General features: G+C 39.7%; 1 protein-coding gene across 8 annotated transcripts in view; it reads left to right on the plus strand.

Annotated features, from left to right (window-relative positions):
- The window catches only part of SGCZ (sarcoglycan zeta), a 1,085,895-nt gene extending 1,072,495 nt beyond the window's left edge, over positions 1-13,400 (plus strand). For all 8 annotated transcript variants that reach the window (XM_032329030.1, XM_032329036.1, XM_032329037.1 and 5 more), the window contains one exon: positions 12,595-13,400. In XM_032329030.1, coding sequence (XP_032184921.1) covers positions 12,595-12,795 — 201 coding nt within the window. In that variant the 3' untranslated portion in view covers positions 12,796-13,400. The remainder of the gene's footprint in view (positions 1-12,594) is intronic.
- Positions 13,401-17,380: the final 3,980 nt, after the last annotated feature.

Below are 17,380 nucleotides of genomic sequence, written 5' to 3' on the forward strand. Positions count from 1 at the left end.
ATAAAGGTCAAGTTGAGAAGAAAAGGAACGGACGAATAACTCGAGAAATATGCTCTGGAGCATTTTATATGTCTTCAGATGTAAAGATGAGGGCAGAAATCAATAGAATCGAAGGAGGACATTCCTTTCTTACCTTTATGCCATTATTTCAGTTGTTGATTCAAGATGAATTTTAGTAAAATATTTTACTTCCTTTTAGTAAATATTACTAAATATTACTTTAGTAAATATTACTTCCTTTTAGTAAAATATTTTACTTCCTTTTTTATAAACAAACTTACTGGCAGGACCATATAGCATCTTAGTGGATATTACAACTTAAATCATCTAGAAATACACTTCATAATATTTTAAAAGTATGTCCGTATTACCTTTCAATCTTCCTTTCTGCTGCAATTACAGAACACAATACTTTCTCTACCACAGCAAGACAGAAATCTTTCTTAAATATCTTGCATCCTTTTTAAGGAGTTGCTTTTATCATGCTAATCATTTCATTCTAATTATTCATAATGAATCACCCCATAATAAATATTGGTGGTTATTAATCTCTGTTCTGTTCCTATTTATGCACCACTTTACTTACGATCTTTTATTCAGTGTATCAGCAGAATGAATCCTTGGATTCAATTACAGGTTAGCGTTTAATTGTGAATTGAATATTATGCTATAAATAAATCATAGCCTGAGATTTTCAGCTGTGGCCATTTTTTTTATATTAATAACATAAAGACACAGAAAAGCACAGCACTTTATATCAGAATAAAATAACATGTAATTTTCCTAGGAAGAAGTGTGAAGTGATATGAAATCTTTCTCTTTGCTTCACTGACTATGCTACAGAAAAGCCAGACTGATCATTTACTAAACAAAATAGAAAGATGTAAAGTACCTCCCTTAGGTTGTTTTTAAAGTAGTTAAGATCAGAACAAACATGGTTGTGAGGTAACAAAATAACAAACAAAATGCCAAAGAATGAAATTGCACGCTTAGTCATTTCAGACATAGTGTAGCAAGGAATTTCAAACTCGGCTCTGAAAATAACCCAAATCATAATATAGGTGGAACACTTTGAAAAAAAAAAAAGTGTTATAATAGCACATGCGAGGAGGCAATAATGCAATAACATACATGTTACGAGATCACACAGAAAGAGGAAAACAACTTTTTATTTTGAAAATCAACGGAGATTGGCTCTCACAGTGAAAGGCCTGATTTCAAAGGGTGAGAAAGGGGTAAGTGAATTCTTGGTGCAGAGAAGACAGTGGGCCGTGACTTGAACATTCCGGCGTGAGAATCAGAGTTCCAGGAAGAGTTTCAGAACAAATGGATTCTATGGTTATAGGGCAATATAGAATAGAAATATCATTTTTAGAACTGAGAACTTGAATAGTATCACAGTAACTGTCTTAGCAGAACAGAAAGTGATAGGAGCAAGCCTGTCAGTTACCAGACTCGGGTCCATAGACCCAGCAGTGGTAGAGACGAGACTAGACCCCAAATGTAGAAGCACAGGCGAGGCTTTCTTGGGGTTCATGCCCCAGCACCAGGAATGAGTAGGTGAGAAGCATGAAGGAAAGAACTCTCAGGCCTGCTCTCCAAGGAGAGGTCAGGTGGAATATTTTTTAAAGGAACTTCAGTGAGAAAAGAGTGCCCTGTAGGCAGGGAGAGATGGGGTGGGGGTTCATTAGCACCTGAGTCCTCACAAGCCCTGCTGCTTGGCTAACTCTCCACCCCGGGCATGATTTTCAGTATTCTAATGAGAGAAAATGTCCGTGAAGTTCCAATGCTGGGGTCCGTCCTGGTGCAGACTGGGCTTGCTCCCTAGCTGGTGCTCTGCTCTGCAAGGAGAGTGTTCACAGTCACTGTGAGTTCTGTGAGAGGGGTCATGAGAGCCAGCTAGCAGCAAGGAGTTGTCCGGGTGCACAGGTGCTTGTTCCCAAGGTCCCTGTCTCATTTCCCCCCTGAGAGGTTTCGTCCTCCTTAATCTCAAAGAGAAGGGGCTACAGGTCTCATCTTCTGAAACTGCTTCCTGCTGAGTGGGGGCTCTGTCCCTCTCCTCCCCTGGAGGTAGGAAAATCTCAGGCTCACTGTTCCATGCACTCAGAGGGCCTCAGGTCTTCCTGTAGTAGCAGAGGTTGGGATCCTCCTGCTACCATTAGCTTGACTTGGAATTGTTGGGACTTGGAAGACACAAACTTTACTAACAGGTTAACAGATGGGGACCAAAAATAATAGCCACCAATCATCCCAGGAAAGGGGGAAAAAAAAAAACCCAGAAACAACAAACAGCAACAACAACAAAACCAAGAGAGATTGGGGAGGGCACTTTTGATTGTTGACCAGATATAGTTAGGATCTGTCCTTTGGTTGTACTGGTGCAGACAGGATACCTGCTCATAAGGTCTTTTTGTATTTACTTCATTGTTTCTTGTTATTTATGTAGGCAGGATGGGTTTTGTTAATAACAGCTTAGGCTCTTCCGTGTTCAGCAAGCAGTCAGGTAGTTAATAAGCGGTATTTCTGTGAAAACAAAAGGAAACACAGGTTGATGGTTGGAGCAAATTATAAACCCAGGTTCCAAGTCCTGACTGCTGTCAGGGAGAAGATTTCTAGAAGTCAAGCCTCAGAGGACCCTTAGAGCAGGGGCAGGCCACAGCGATCCGATGGATTTCTCTGATTTGTAGTTCAAATTCTCCCATGATCTTCTGAAGGGCCCCTAGAGCAACAGACATGAGAATTGTCTGTACAAGAGCTACCATGACAATTCCTCTGGAATTTACTTCAAGTTTTCTAACTCTGGTCCTGTCTGCAGAACTTCAGGAAAAAGGACAGTTTTACTCCTTAATGAGCTCAAGACAAGAAAATGCAAGAAGATTGAAAGCCCTAGTTTGGAGAGACTTAGCCAGATATTTGAGGAAACCAGAGTAATTCTGGATCCAGCCCAGTCATATAGGCAAATGACAAACACTTAAAAGATAATTAATCAGAACTAGAATCTAATGTGCACAAAGGGCATGTTATTGAAACACAATTTTCTCTCTAAAATCACCCTCATTTTCATCAAACATAGCCAGATGAAGACAAATTTATTTGTAAAATAATTTTAACAAACTTCACCTAATTATTTATGTAAGTACAACAAGAATAGGGATTGACCATGTAAGTTCTCTTAAATCTGCATTGCTGGGACTTTTGTAAGGGATTTTAGGTTGAACTTTTTTAACAGCCTCTCGAGGCCAGAAGCCAAGCCAGATACTTGTCATTAGATTTGCCTGCAATACCTGTAGATTTGGGTGATTTTTTCTTAAGTTTTCCAATAGATCCTTAGGTTCCTGCACCCCAAGAAGTGACCCCCTTTACTCAACTGGGAACTCTATAAGCAAGGAACCAGGCCAACAGTTCAAAGGAGCTCTTTCAGTTCCATAAAGTCAAACTTTGTTCCTTGAAGTTATCTGGTCATGTCTGAGTCTATGCATGACTCTCTCAAATATGACATTCTGGTCTAAGCCTTTGTAATATAACCAATGTTCCCAATGGTGTCCTGTTACAAGGAGAACAGATTCTTACTGAACTTATATAAGCAATTCCAGTTGCCATGAAAGAATGCTCACTGCGAGTTTCTGAATTCTGAAGGGTTCAGGACGGGAGAAAACAAATGCCTCAAATTGTTCAGAAAGTAATATTTTATCAAATTTCTATAAGTCACAGATATCATAAGATAACACGTTTCCTTAAATCTGGAAGAGCAACATTAGAGAACCAACCTTGTTTCAGATAGAGTCATAAAAACTATAATCATCTTTTTCAATTTATTTAGTTCCACATTAGTAATTTTTTTCCAGCAGTTCCAGAAATTCTTACCCAGTTTGGTTTCATGATGTTAAGGGTATCAAAAACCTGTACTTGTCAAAAGTTCTTACCATGAATCTCTTTGAGGTTGAAACGCATTTTGCAAGAACATCAAAACAATAACTGTAAATGACAAAAGACTCAAAAATGGATATGGTTAAAGATCTGATCAGAATTCCTTATCATGTAGTTGGCAAGGAAATCCAGTTATTTCTGACACACACTTTAATAATTGGAATGTCAAGTGATGACCTTTTACCAGGACATATATTCATACAATTTCTAGAATAGTTACAGCATTGACCCACGGTATAACCTAAGAAAGTTTATTATCATTTGTTTGGTAATGCTTACCTTGTCACCTAACATACCAAATAAGTCCAATGAGTCAAAAAGACTTTGCTGAGAATTTGAATTTTGGGGAAGCTTGTTAAAAACCTCAGAAACTTCTAAAGCACGTGCCTCAATACAATCATAGATTATTACAGATCTTGTATTTAATTATTTAACTAAGGTGAAAAAGATTCCAGAAGCAAATACATAGGATTATATAGTAGTTAGCAAAACCTAGCTCCTTTAATACTGAGATTTTGTTTTCTTAAGTGATCAAATATCTGATAAAAACACATTCAGAAAAAAAAACTTTGTAATTTCTTATCAAGAGCAGACCAACAATGCAAGAAAATCTTGTCTCTTTAACAGAAAAAAAAGTTTTATTTGTATACTCGTGTACTTATAAAACGCATCTATTCTAATCTTAGTCCTGACCACATATAAAATTCTTTTCCAGAGATTCCCTATAAACCTTTAAAACTTTCTTTTTCATTCAGATTTTGTCCTAAGCCTTCTCTCTCTAAACAACTAATGTCATTTTAGGAAAAAATTACTTTCTTCCCTCAACAAAAATATATTTTCATTCCTTACACCTTTTCAAACATATTTCCTACGTTTTTTACATACAGACTGGTTTTCCTATTTCTGGCAGGCTCAATTACCTGTATCAGAATTTTAAATTAGAAGAATGCAATTTCTAATAAAACCAAGTAGTAAGCAACTGTGAACTGTTACACCAGAATTCTTTAGATTGGAAATTTATGATACCTTCATAATTTTTAAAAAAAACGTGTGCTTTTTTGTTATAGTATAATCTTTCAATATAGCATGACTTATTTACTAAAAGACCGAATTTATCTTTAGTTTTTCTGTAATAAGCCAAAAGCAGATAAATCTATATTTAAATAATTGACGTTTCAGTATTTTGCCTTATTTGGAAAAGACTCAGATATCCAAAGAACTTAGCCCAATATATTATTTAACCTAGCAAAGCTTTCAAGTCTTACATTACCGAAGATTCTGTATGCTATAAACCTTTTCATTTACTTGTTCTTAACAATTACCCATGAAAACTTCATGAGACAAACTTAAACATTATTTTAAGTCCTTTTTTGCTGACAAACTATAACAGATACCATATGAATTTAATAAATCCAGGTAGAATGAAAGCTGTTGATACCTCCACAAGACAAGTCTGTTGTAATTAAGCAACCTTGAATTTGGTATTAACCGAATCTGCTGCACCTGTGTCCACTAAAAAGTCAATCCCTTTGATCCCCACTGTCACAGTCACTTGGTCCTCTTGCCTGGAAATCTGAAGTGGGTGGTTTAGTCTGGGAGGTCTTGGGCTCCTTCCTGCAGACTTGGGAGTGCTCTGGTCCCGCCATGAAGAGGTAGCCCAACAGGGAGGCACTCTCTTTTCTCCCAGAGAGCAAGGGGGCTAGGAGCAGGAGCCAGTGGTGCTGGTCGCACCAGGGATGGTGCAGGAGCCAGCTGCCTGAATGGTCCGCAGGTGGGGGCAGCAACAGGAGGAGGAAGGAGAGGTGGGGCGGGGGGGGGGGGGGAGAGGGGACCCACCAGCAAGACCAGAGACAGATTTTAAAGTCTGGACCATTATTCCTCCATCTCAGTCTCTTGTCTCTCCCCACCTGCAAGACTGCTGTTTTTCTCTAGGTGCCCTTCAGCCCCGGAAGGAGGTTGGGGAGCAGGGGGTTGGTCAGGTATCAGTTCCGGTGTTTGTGCCTGGGGAGCTGGATTTAGGTTTTCCAGCGGCAGCCTATCTTTCTCCTCCTTTTTCTCATTATTCTGATGATTGGAAAGGGAGTCCGGTGTCTCAGATTTCTGTTCCTCTTTATTTCTCTGGACCATCAGTTGGGTCCTTTCCCGTGAAACATCTTTGTTACGGAGTAACATAAAGACCTGGATATAGGGAACGTCATCCTAGATCATGTGAACTTGAAAACCAGTTGGGTTAGTTTTTCTTTTTCTGAGTTTGAAAATGCCCAGGATTTACAAGCGCTTGCCTTTAAACCAACTACATAGAGCTCCTTAACAAATGAATTTTAGCAATTATCATCCAGACGTAGAGAAAATATTTCACATTTATCACACATATGGACACATATACACACAAACAAGATGCAAACAAAATCTAGCCTTTGTCTCAGTAATATTAGTGGAGGAAGCATTAAAAACTCGATTTCTTTTTTTCTTTTTTTTTTAATTTTATTTATTTTTTGTTTTTTGTTTTTTGTTTTTTTAATTTTTTATTTTTTATAAACATATATTTTTATCCCGAGGGGTACAGGTCTGTGAATCGCCAGGTTTACACACTTCACAGCACTCACCAAAGCACATACCCTAAAAACCTGATTTCTAAGGACCCCCTCTTTCATGAAAACAAATCTAATTGCAAGATAGCCTCATAATTTGTGGGCCAATTAATTATTTATTTTCCAATTAGAATATGCTGGTTTTATGCAAAAACAGCCAAAGCCTCAGAAACAAATAAACCAGAAGAAGCCCAGAGTACGTCTGTGAGCACTCCTTCCTCCCCAGAAGTTCTGGGCTTCACTGATTGCACCAAACAGCTTCATAGTTTTGGGTTGTTGTGTGTTACAGGCAGCTTTTTCTAATTCTCTGTGCAAGAAAACTAATTTAGACATGCCAAAAGAACCCCATCTGGGCCGGTTGAGACTCAGGTTATCCTTAAATTTTTTCCACCTAAACAACATTAACAGTAATCACCAACAGCCCAAATAAAAGCAGGGCCATCAAGTCAAATTGAGGGGTTTTGCTAATCAGGAGTTCTCTTCGACACATCCGTGAGGTGTTGGGACGTCAGAGGGCCAGAGGGTGGGTGCTGGTCCTGAGCTCTGAGTCCTGGAGAACCCCCAGGGGTTCTCAGCCCTGCTGCTCCGACATCCTGTCAGCCAACCATAGACCTAGAAAGGTTGATGCAAAAGGAACGAACTCTTAAAAAAAAAAAAAAAAAGAAAAGAAAAAGAAAAGGGGCACTTGGGTGGCTCAGTCAGTTAAGCGTCTGCTTTTGGCTCAGGTCATGATCCCAGGGTCCTGGAATTGAGCCCCATGTTGGGCGCCCTGCTCAGCAGGGAGTCTGCTTCTCCCTCTCCCTCTGCTGCTTCTCTTGCTTGTGTGTGTTCTCTCTCTCTCTCTCTGTCAAATAGATAAACTCTTTAAAAAAAGAGAAAGGAAAATTGATTATTTCAGCTCAAGTGAGGACAGCTATCCAGGATACTGTGTCCTCCCAAAGAAGAGAGTGCTTGCAGGGAAGGAGTGTTTGCTGCAGGGTTAACAGAAAACATTACAGATCATGAGACAAAGAACCCTTCAGACAGCTGTGGGCCTCACTTAAGCTTCTAGTATGTGTGCGGCTGCATGGCTTTGGTCTCATGGGCTCTCGGGAAGGCTTTACTCTTTATGTTTGGAATATCCCTTTTTAGTTAATTTCAAGTGACGCAGACTGAAGTCCACAATTATTCTCCCCCCTAGATGAGTACACAGAAAACAAAAGTAAAGAGGTTTCCAAACAAGGTTACAGAACAGGGACTTTGGGCGGGAGTCGGAGAAGAAAGGTGGTAAGAGAAGCGAGAGAACAAAGAAAAATAAGCCCAAACAGACTCTAACCCCTCCAAAGAGGGACTCTAGCCTCTTACCAGGTTGTTCAGTCCTGACTAGAATCTACCAAAGTAACTTGTAAGGGACCTAAGATGGAGTCCCTTTTGCCAAAGGGACCTGATGCAAAGCAAAGAACCGGCGCTTGCTCCAGTGGGAGACCCAAATCCTATGGGTGGCTTCAGCCCCCACCTGCAGGATCTGCAGGGCCCTGCCCCCCTCCGAGTGGGGAGCTCTGGTGCAGTCAGCACACTGAGACGTTGCCCTTTGGTTCAAGAAAGAAGACAAGGGGACCAAACAAAGAGCACTAACATGAGATGGAAAAGAAAATTCTGAGAGAAGGAATGGACAAAGACAGTTGCTAGAGGAATGGGATGGTCAGCGAGGACAAAGGAAGCTGGAGCCCCCAGTCCCCGTGACTCTAGAACAAAGAGGTCCCGGACACCCCTGAGTCACGGGTAGAGGTCGCGGAGTCTGGCAGCTCCAGTTCTGCTGGGTCCTGTCTGTTCATGGTCAGCAAATGTTACCTGCCTCAGGTCCTTCGACCCCTCGGTGGTAGAGATGAGACTAGACCCCAAATGTAAAAGCATAGGCAAAGCTTTCTTGGGGCTCATGCCCCAGCAGGGGGGTGGGGGGCAGCACAAAGGAAAGAACGCTCAGGCCTACTCTCCAAGAGAGGTCAGGTGGAATATGTTTTAAAGGAACTTCAGCGGGAAAAGTGTGCCCTGTAGGCAGGGAGAGGTGGGGGGTCATTAGCACCTGAGTACTCACAGGCCCTGCTGCTTGGCTAACTCCACCCCTGGGCATGGTTTTTAGTATTCTCATGAGGGGAAAAAGTCGGTGAAAGTGCGGTACTGGGGTCCGACTTGTTGAAGACTGGTTTGCCCTGGACTAGGCTTGCTTCTTAGCTGGTGCCTTGCCCCGCCAGGAAAGTCATGGTGGCCAGCAGGCAGCGGGGAGTTTTCCAAGTGCACAGGGACTTGTCCCCAGGGTCCCTGACTGTTGCATGTCTAGGCTGCAGAAACCTGGCAAAGCCGGGTTGGAAAGAATCAAAATGCAACACCTCTTCTTACCTCATGATTTCTTTTTCAGGCTCAAGCCAAGAAAATATCTTAAATTCATTTAAATTATTATAAAAATATCATAGTATATATTATAAAAATTATATTTATAAAATATTATATTAAATATAAAAATAAAAATTATCTATTAATAAAACATACTTCCCTTCTATGGCTGAGGGTTTGGTATGGATCCGGGAAGCTTAGGGAATTACTGTCCCACAGCCGTGTGCTGTGGGGAGTAGCCCCCAATGGAGAGCAGAGCTGGAAGGCGCTGTTGTGGCCACACACCTGCTTCAAGTGAGGCCCAAGTCCTTCAGGGATCACTCTGTTGAGGCCCCACATCTGCGCTTGTCTTAACCAGCGGCCACCTGCTTGCCGGACCTGTACAAAACCTGCCCCTCTCCACAGCTCTTCAGGAGAGCAACCGGCAGGGAGAGAGGACCAGTTGTGTAGCTATAAAAAGCCAGCGCGGTGGCATTATGTCACCAAGCCGCACCAAAGCACCAGGGCTGACCAGTAACAGCTCTTGCTGTGTGGACGAGTAAGAACCGTTCCCAGTAGCCTACGCTCATTTAATTCACCCCATGGTGAGCCTCTTCGCCCCTTTCCATTTGCACTCTTTGTTGTCTGCGTCTCAAGGTTTCTTGGACGAAACACCAGCTCCTACATTTCTGCAGCATAATCGCATCTCGGAGCATGCAGACCTAAGGCCCCCTGTCCCAGAGCTTGCCCCGTAGTGTGTTTGGCATTTATGAGGTCTGGGGTTCCTGCTCTCTGCAAGCATGCTAGCTCCTAAAAAGGGGTGTGGGGGGGAGGGGCACATGGGTGTCCGGTAAAGCCTCTGACTTTGGCTCCCTTCATCCTGGCATCCCATTCTCTGGGCAGGGGTGAGGATGCCCTGCCCAGAGAATCCCTGCTTAGCAAAGAGTCTGCTTGCCCCTCTGCTTCAGCCCCTCCCCCCTGCGTGTGTTCTCTGTGCCTCTCTCAAATAAAATCTAGAAAAACAAAATAAATAAAAAAATAAGGGACACTGGGTAAGCTGTGAAAGTTCCTCTTTTTTTCTTTTTCCTTTTTTTTTTTTTTAATATTTTATCCTTTCACTTCAGAGATGGTAAGAGAGAATAGGAGAAGGGGTAGGGGAGAGGGAGAAGCAGGTTCTCTGCTCAGCTGGGAGCCTGCCCTGATGCAGGGCTGGATACCAAGACCCTGGGATCATAACCTAAACCAAAGGCAGATGTTTAACTGACTGAGCCACCCAGGTGCCCCGAGAGTGCCTCTCTTAAACTCAACCAGCAGAGAAGTTATTCCTTTCCCTGTTCCTGTGTTTCACTTATTCAAGTGAAAGAGCCCAGTGTGTAATGATCGGTGTTCTCCTCCCTCATGTCCCTCAACAAGGAGACACAGAGCCAGGAGAAATGATGCCCAGCCTCGGTACCTGAAAATATGTCCTTTCCTTTTGCTTAGTTTTGTGAACTTCCAACTTCCCTATTCGGAAAAAAAGAAGTCTCCTTTAAAAAATAAGAATAGAAGCACTTTCTCTTTGCTTTCCCATCACTTAACCCAGAAGGAACTATAGAGTGACAAATTTCAACATTTGACACCTGCAAACAAAAATTTTAATCACACTTTCTTAACTTTGAATATTGTTGGTCAATTCAAGCATCCATTTACTTTATAATCTAGTCATGTATTCAAGAACCATATATATTAAGAGGAAGCTGTATGTGCAGAGTTAAACACTGCAAAGTTATATTAAAAAAAATTCAGGTATGATTCCACCTTCAAGGAAGATCTAATTTGCTAGAGAAAGGAAGATACAAATAGCACTGTAAAATAACATCAAATGATGAGCAAAATCAGGGATTCATAAGTTCCTATGGGCAAACCAATAAGAGTCTCCATCTTGGAGCATCAGGGAAGAGTCATGGAGGGTGAAATGGATGAACTAGTCTCTCCTGGATGGGGATCTTTGTGCCCGACAGGGGAGAGACCTGTCCGTGGCGAAAGAAGAACATTGTTTCACGCAACATGCACTCCTACAATTTTATGCATTGCTGTGAACCAGACAGCTATAGATCTTACTTGCAAGGGAGAGAAATAATGAATGAAGGAATACATACTTAATACAATGTTAGGAAGGGGTTGGTACTATAGAGAAAAGTAAAGCCATCAAAGATCAATTAATGAATTAGTGCTCTTCCCATAGAGTGGTTAAGAAAAACTTTTTTTAGAAGATGACCTTTTAGCAGGAATCTGAAACCTCTAAATCTAAAATATACATGTCGTTGGCATAAGCATTATATTTCTATCTTATTTGCAGCATTCAATAGATTCCTGTGTTTCAAAAATTTAAAAAGAATCAAGGAGTTTGCTTTTAAAAAATAACAAATATATAAAAGAAAAAAGCAGAAATCTCCATCCCTCCCATGGTTCTAGCTACTCAGCGAATAAGCTGGGTCTGTATCTGGAGAAAACTTGTAAATATCTGGAGAAAACATTGTAAATGTTTGGGGAAACATTTACACTTGTAAATATCTGGAGAAAAGCTATTTCAGGTTAAAGAAATAGGGAGTAAAGAAGCCCAGAAACCAGAGTTCCTTTGATAAGTTTGAGGAAAATGCAAGAGCTAGAGCAAGGAGAAGAATCCCAGGAAATTATGTTACAGAGGCCAGATCATGGAGGGCTGGTGGGCCACGGGAAGGGGTCCAGATTCATGCAAAGCGTGGTGAGAGGCTCTTAGGAAATTTTGAGCCCTGGGATGATCTGATCTGATCTCTGCTTCTTAGAAGTTCACTAAGCAGTATACAAAACCGGCTGTAAGAGAACGAAAAGGACAACTGACAGGTTAGTCAGGGGCCTATGGTAGGAGTCCCAGTGAGAAAGGAATAGGACTTGAATGAGGGCAAATATGTAGAAAAAATGGAGTAATCTCGGATTCTCCTTTTGAGTTAAGAATTAGCTACGTAACAATAGAATGAAGAAATACCCAGAGAAAGTTGTTTCTTTGTTCATTCAAATTCACGATTTCAGTTTTCTTTGAAACTTTTCTCTTGCATGTCAAAACCATCTGATCTCCCTCCCTAAAAGTGTTAAGTCCATGTTTGGAATAAATGAAGTCATTTTGCAAATTCAAAAGTCTAACAAAGTAAGTGTAGCGTACAAGTAATCCGTTTCATGGAGACTTCAAACCTGATGATATCGAATAATGGTTAATGATGCAAATTATCTACGTGGCTTATCCTTTAAACTGTCAAGGTGATTTCATGACTTTTTAAAAATTAGACCGTTGAGTGACTTTTTTTTTTTAAGAAGTTGCCCATCCCTTCAGTAAGGGCCTATCCACGAGTACCCCGATTTCTTTGCATCTTCTTTAGACGAGGCATGATTAAGAAGTTAAATGGAGAGACTTTGTCAAACTCATGTTTTCTGTGGTGTTGGAATAAGCGTGTTGTCCCCTTAAGCAGATCGTGCAATATTGCTTTTCAGATCGAGGGCTTTCTGTCCAAAAGCACCACATCTCAAAGGAGAGGAAAGCTGCGGAGCTTTGGGGCTGTACCATAGGAATGTAATTTGTTTGTTCAACAAAGCATGGCAGCTAAACCAATACAATTGTTTGTTGTTTAGTCTTTCTTATTAGACCATGTTGTAAAGCTCCGAGGAATGGCGAATGCTAAAATGAATTAAAGCGCACTCTCTTCTCCCCTCCTAGATATTTCTGAATGCAGAAAAAATCCGGCTGGGGAATCTCCCGACGGGCTCTTCCTCCTCCTCCTCCTCCTCGCCGAGCTCCTCAAATTCCCGGCAGACCGTGTACGAACTGTGCGTCTGCCCCAACGGCAAACTCTACCTTTCTCCAGCAGGAGTCAGCTCCACGTGTCAGTCCAGTAGCAACATCTGCTTGTGGAGCTGAAGTGACTGATTCCTCCTCACACCAGAATAGCCTTTTGTTCCTGTCCGTCTGCTTCACAGTCCCGCTCGGTTTCCCTTGTGATCAGTCCAGAGCTGCTTCAAATGGTCCACAGAGCAACTTCTTCCAATGCAAGCGGGGGTTCGCCGCCACCTTCTCTTGTGATTGCCTGTCCTGTTCAAGGCAGAAAGTGTGGGTGTCGGGGCAGTGGAAAAATGGTCTTCAGCGGGAAAACTGGATCATAACTTTTGCTCAAAAGGGAGAAAAACATAGGTGCCTTTGCTACGTGAAGTGAAGCACACAGTTTTAGATTTTTGCAGGACCCGGGGATGAACCGCATATACATACATTAATTATATAGATGAAATTCCCAGTATCCGACGGCAAGATGAGATGGTTGACCCTGTCAGAAAACTAATTCTACAGCCTGAAAGCACAATTTTCCAATCGTGGGTTTTTTGGTTTTTTTTTTTTTTTTTTTTTGGATGTAAACTTTTATCCCCAAATTTTAAAATTTTCAAGCATTAGATGATGCTTGCTTTGCTAAAAATTAAATTCAATACATGATTTTTAACAAAACGAAACAAAACGACAGAATTCCACCCTGAGTTTTGTTTGTTTCTTTGAATTCAGTGTGTTGTTACTCTTTGTCTACTAAGTCTAGAATTTTGTACATTAGGTAATTTTGAAAGCACTCAGCAATATAATCTTTACAGAATTAACAGAACACCATTATCCTGTCATTTGTCAGATCTGAATGGCCTTATATAGTATTTACGTGGCTTTTGCATGTGACGTATTTGCTTTTAACGAAACATCTAATTTATTGCAATAGGATTAAGAGGGGCATACCGATGGTGTGGAATCCATAGTTTTGTTTTGTTTGTTTTTTTTTAATTCACATGCTATCATTTCCATGAGGTTCTCATAGTACAACTTTCTGTTGGCTCCATTCACTTTGACTCTGACTGCTAAAATTCAAACATATCCGTGAAATAAATAAATGACTAATGTGATGCGTTTTGCCGAGAATGGATTCACTTTCCATTGGAATATAATCTTCAGAATTATATCTGTATTTTTTTAATTGGAGGTCAAGATTTAAGGATGGTAGAAAGTAAATTACAAATCCCTGCTTCCACAGTAAAAAATATAAATGTTAACAAATATTGACACTGTGTTTGCTCCATTAGATTCCTATTTTCAGGAATTTTCAGGTCCTAGTTCCTTTCAGCTCTTAATACTTAGTTACCTTGATTAGACTGTTAAGCTACCCAGCTACCAGGCATCAGAAATCATAGCTTCTTCCATTCTCTACTGCTAATTTTTTGTAAATTAGCACTAGTAACTCCAGAATAATGTAGATTCGTTTATCACAACAACACTCCTTAACTTGAATTCTTGAAAGCTAGAGAATCCAAGAATGTAAAATTGAATTAAATATTTCCTATTATGGAAAGATGACTTGATTCCTCTAAGGTAAGTCCTTAGTTTTCACCTGTCAGTCACTTACTTTCCCCTATGCTCATTATTACAGGTATATAGAAGCTTCATTTTGGGGGCCCATGAACATAGAACCTTTGAAATTCAGGCCTCTGTAGCATAGAGCAAAGTGGGAGATGGGAACTTGTTGGAGTAATTTGTCGAAAGTAGGAAAATTAGATAATGCAAGGAACAAAGTGAACCATTTGGCCAGAATTACCTTGTTTAGATAACCTAACATCGAATGCTTAGAAAAGCTCTACTTTACTAAAACACGTTCTGTATCCACCAAAAAGTCCAAAAGCTAGTACAGTTTTATCACTTTTCAAATAGAACTTGACTTGTGTTTGCAGGTTATCATGGAAAACTTAAATAACTATTGGAGTAAGAATTTATATGCAGTTGCTTAAAACCTCCTATCATAATGCAAGTGTTCAATTTATTTAAGTCGGAACATTAGAATTTAATATGAGAAATTCTCACATTGGTATAGCAAAGTACACAAAGTATAACGCAAGAATTTTTGAGAAATTATGGGTGCTAATCACTGTTATGGACCTTTTACGAAAACACTGTATTAATTTGAGACCTATTCAAGTTGTAAACATCCCTAAATTAAAACAGTTACAAAGGTTTTTTTAGTCAAATGGAAACAATTCTTTTGATTAGGAGTTAGCACCCTTTCTAATCTCAGCTCTGTCTTCTAATCAGTGAGCTGATTTAGGCAGACTCCCAGTTTACTCCACTATACAACAAAAGTATCGGGTCTACTGGTCTCTTGAGAGCGCTAACCTGTCTAATCCCAAGAGCAAAAATTCTAGGTGGTGGAAGGGTCCACTAAATTTTAAATCCTGTGTCGTAGGAGGAGAAAAGTCAAGAGAGAGTGAGAGACAAACACCGTAAAATCCAGTTCTGGTGAGGGGCTGTCAATTTCAAGTTCAAATATGTTCTGAAATGTTACAGACACAATTCGATAGAAATATATGTTAAGAGATTTAGACTATGTCTAAATGATGTAAAAATATCTTTGATTTAGTAGAAATAGTGATACAGGTGCCTCTGCTATCCAACACTGGGCAGTTGGTTGAAATTACTGAGCTGGCTATTTTAAATTCCTTAGAATCTAGATACAGACTCAGCCTCAGAGCTGAAGCTTCTGTTGAAGGCACGGAAGATTGCTCCTAAAAGTCCTTCATTTCCTCATAAATGGAGGTTTGGTTCTCTCCTACTACAGAGTTCCCTTAACTGTAGACTATGAAACAGATTCATCGCTTGTTTCTCCAGTAGTATTTTTCTGTTACAACCTATATAAATAGTGTGCAGTTTATGCAGATGCAAATTTCATATTTCCTAATTTAACTAAAAAAAAAAAATTCCTTTGGGTGTAATACATGGACCTTAAACTTTGTATTGAGTTCAGCTGGAGAAGGCAGGAAAGGAAGAAGGGAGAAAGTCAAGCAAACCCACAGGCAGGAAAGAGATTGACCATATTCCTAGCATTTACATTTTTAGCTGGGGATGAAAAAACTAAGTATCTGAGTTCTGTTTCTGGGGGCTTAAAGGAGAGAAGCAGACACATTATCCCTTATGCTTTTAGAATATTTAAATGAGACACTCTCAAAAAAATACTTCCAAATTTCCTCTCTTTTCACTCAACATCTCCAAAATTTCTACCCTGTATTTCTTGGTCCTATTTTTTTTCTTATTAGGAACCACAAGCTTTCTAATTTAGTACATAATTAATTATTTATTGAAGTGTTCAAGATAATTTTATACTTCAGATTTGATATTATCAGGAAATCTTAGATTTCAGTACCCCAAATCTCTGAAAATGTATCCTGGAGTTTCATTTCTGGTTCTGCGCCTACCTACTCATGTGACCTTAAGAAACGTACTTCCTTATCTTGACCACAGTTTACTTACCTGTGAGAGGGGTACAGCAAACTAGAAGTTTCCTCTAGTTACTTTCATGTCTAAAATTTCACTGATTTCACTTAAGAAGAGACTCAGCACTCTTGAGTTCAGTAGCTTAGTCTGAATTAGCATTACTGATCTCCTTCTCTACCTTAACCTGTTTCTCGTTGGAATGTTGAAATGCAAATCTTTCTGGCATCCTGCTCCCTACTCCTTTTTTTTCCTATATTCTTTCTTGTTCTTACTGTGTGAACATTAATGTCTCTTTCATAAATAATATGTCATTGACAGGCTTCAGGAATATGGTTGATATTTTAAAAAGAAAAGGATATATTTGGGTCTTACTGAAAAGAACTACTTGGGAAATGAATAGAGATATTTACCAAATATTAATACTCTGTTGATCATTCTGTTACTACTTATCCCCATCAAACTAAAAAGCTCTGGTCTTCTGAAGAAAAGGTAATTTGATCGCAAAGTTCAGTTGCTGACTTTTTATAAGATGCTATGCCATTCAAACTTCCTGCATTTTCTACCATCTGAATTTCTCAGTTGGACAGTGCCTCACTTTATTAAACTGGTATTTGATACAAGAAAACTCCAAATGCATTGTGTCATTGCAAACATGCTATCTCCATATGAGGCAGCAATTGGTAGAAGACTGGAGAGTGTTTAATGCATTTAAGTGCTATATTTTATAACAGATAATGTCAGTATCATAATATTAAATTATTAAAATAGTTGAAGATAATTAATGGCCAAATTTTCTGTACCACGATCAAAGCCAAATTCATGTTTGAGTTTCACATGAGTAAGGCCTTATAACCTTATTCTTCTAGTAGCTTTGGTCTAATTATCATTGCTCATGTGACCATACTTAAAGATACGTGGAGAAATTATTTTCTCTCTGTAGTAGTGTATATTATAGCAGTGAATATTACAAAATATCATTATCACAAAGTAAAATGTTATATTTTTATTTAAAATAATTATAAACTAATGAATGACCTCATTGAACACTGTTATTCATATTGTTTTATACTGCAGTTCATTAGTTATTTAAATGTCAAAGACCAAAGACTGGGATTTCTATTGTATTTAACTCTACAACACTATTGCTTCTACTAATCCATTTAAATGAATAGGAGGGCTTAGAGTTATAACATGAGGTAGTAAACATCCTCCTGGCAGG

This window comes from Mustela erminea, chromosome 21 (genome assembly GCF_009829155.1).
Source record: "Mustela erminea isolate mMusErm1 chromosome 21, mMusErm1.Pri, whole genome shotgun sequence".
Classification (NCBI taxonomy): domain Eukaryota; kingdom Metazoa; phylum Chordata; class Mammalia; order Carnivora; family Mustelidae; genus Mustela; species Mustela erminea.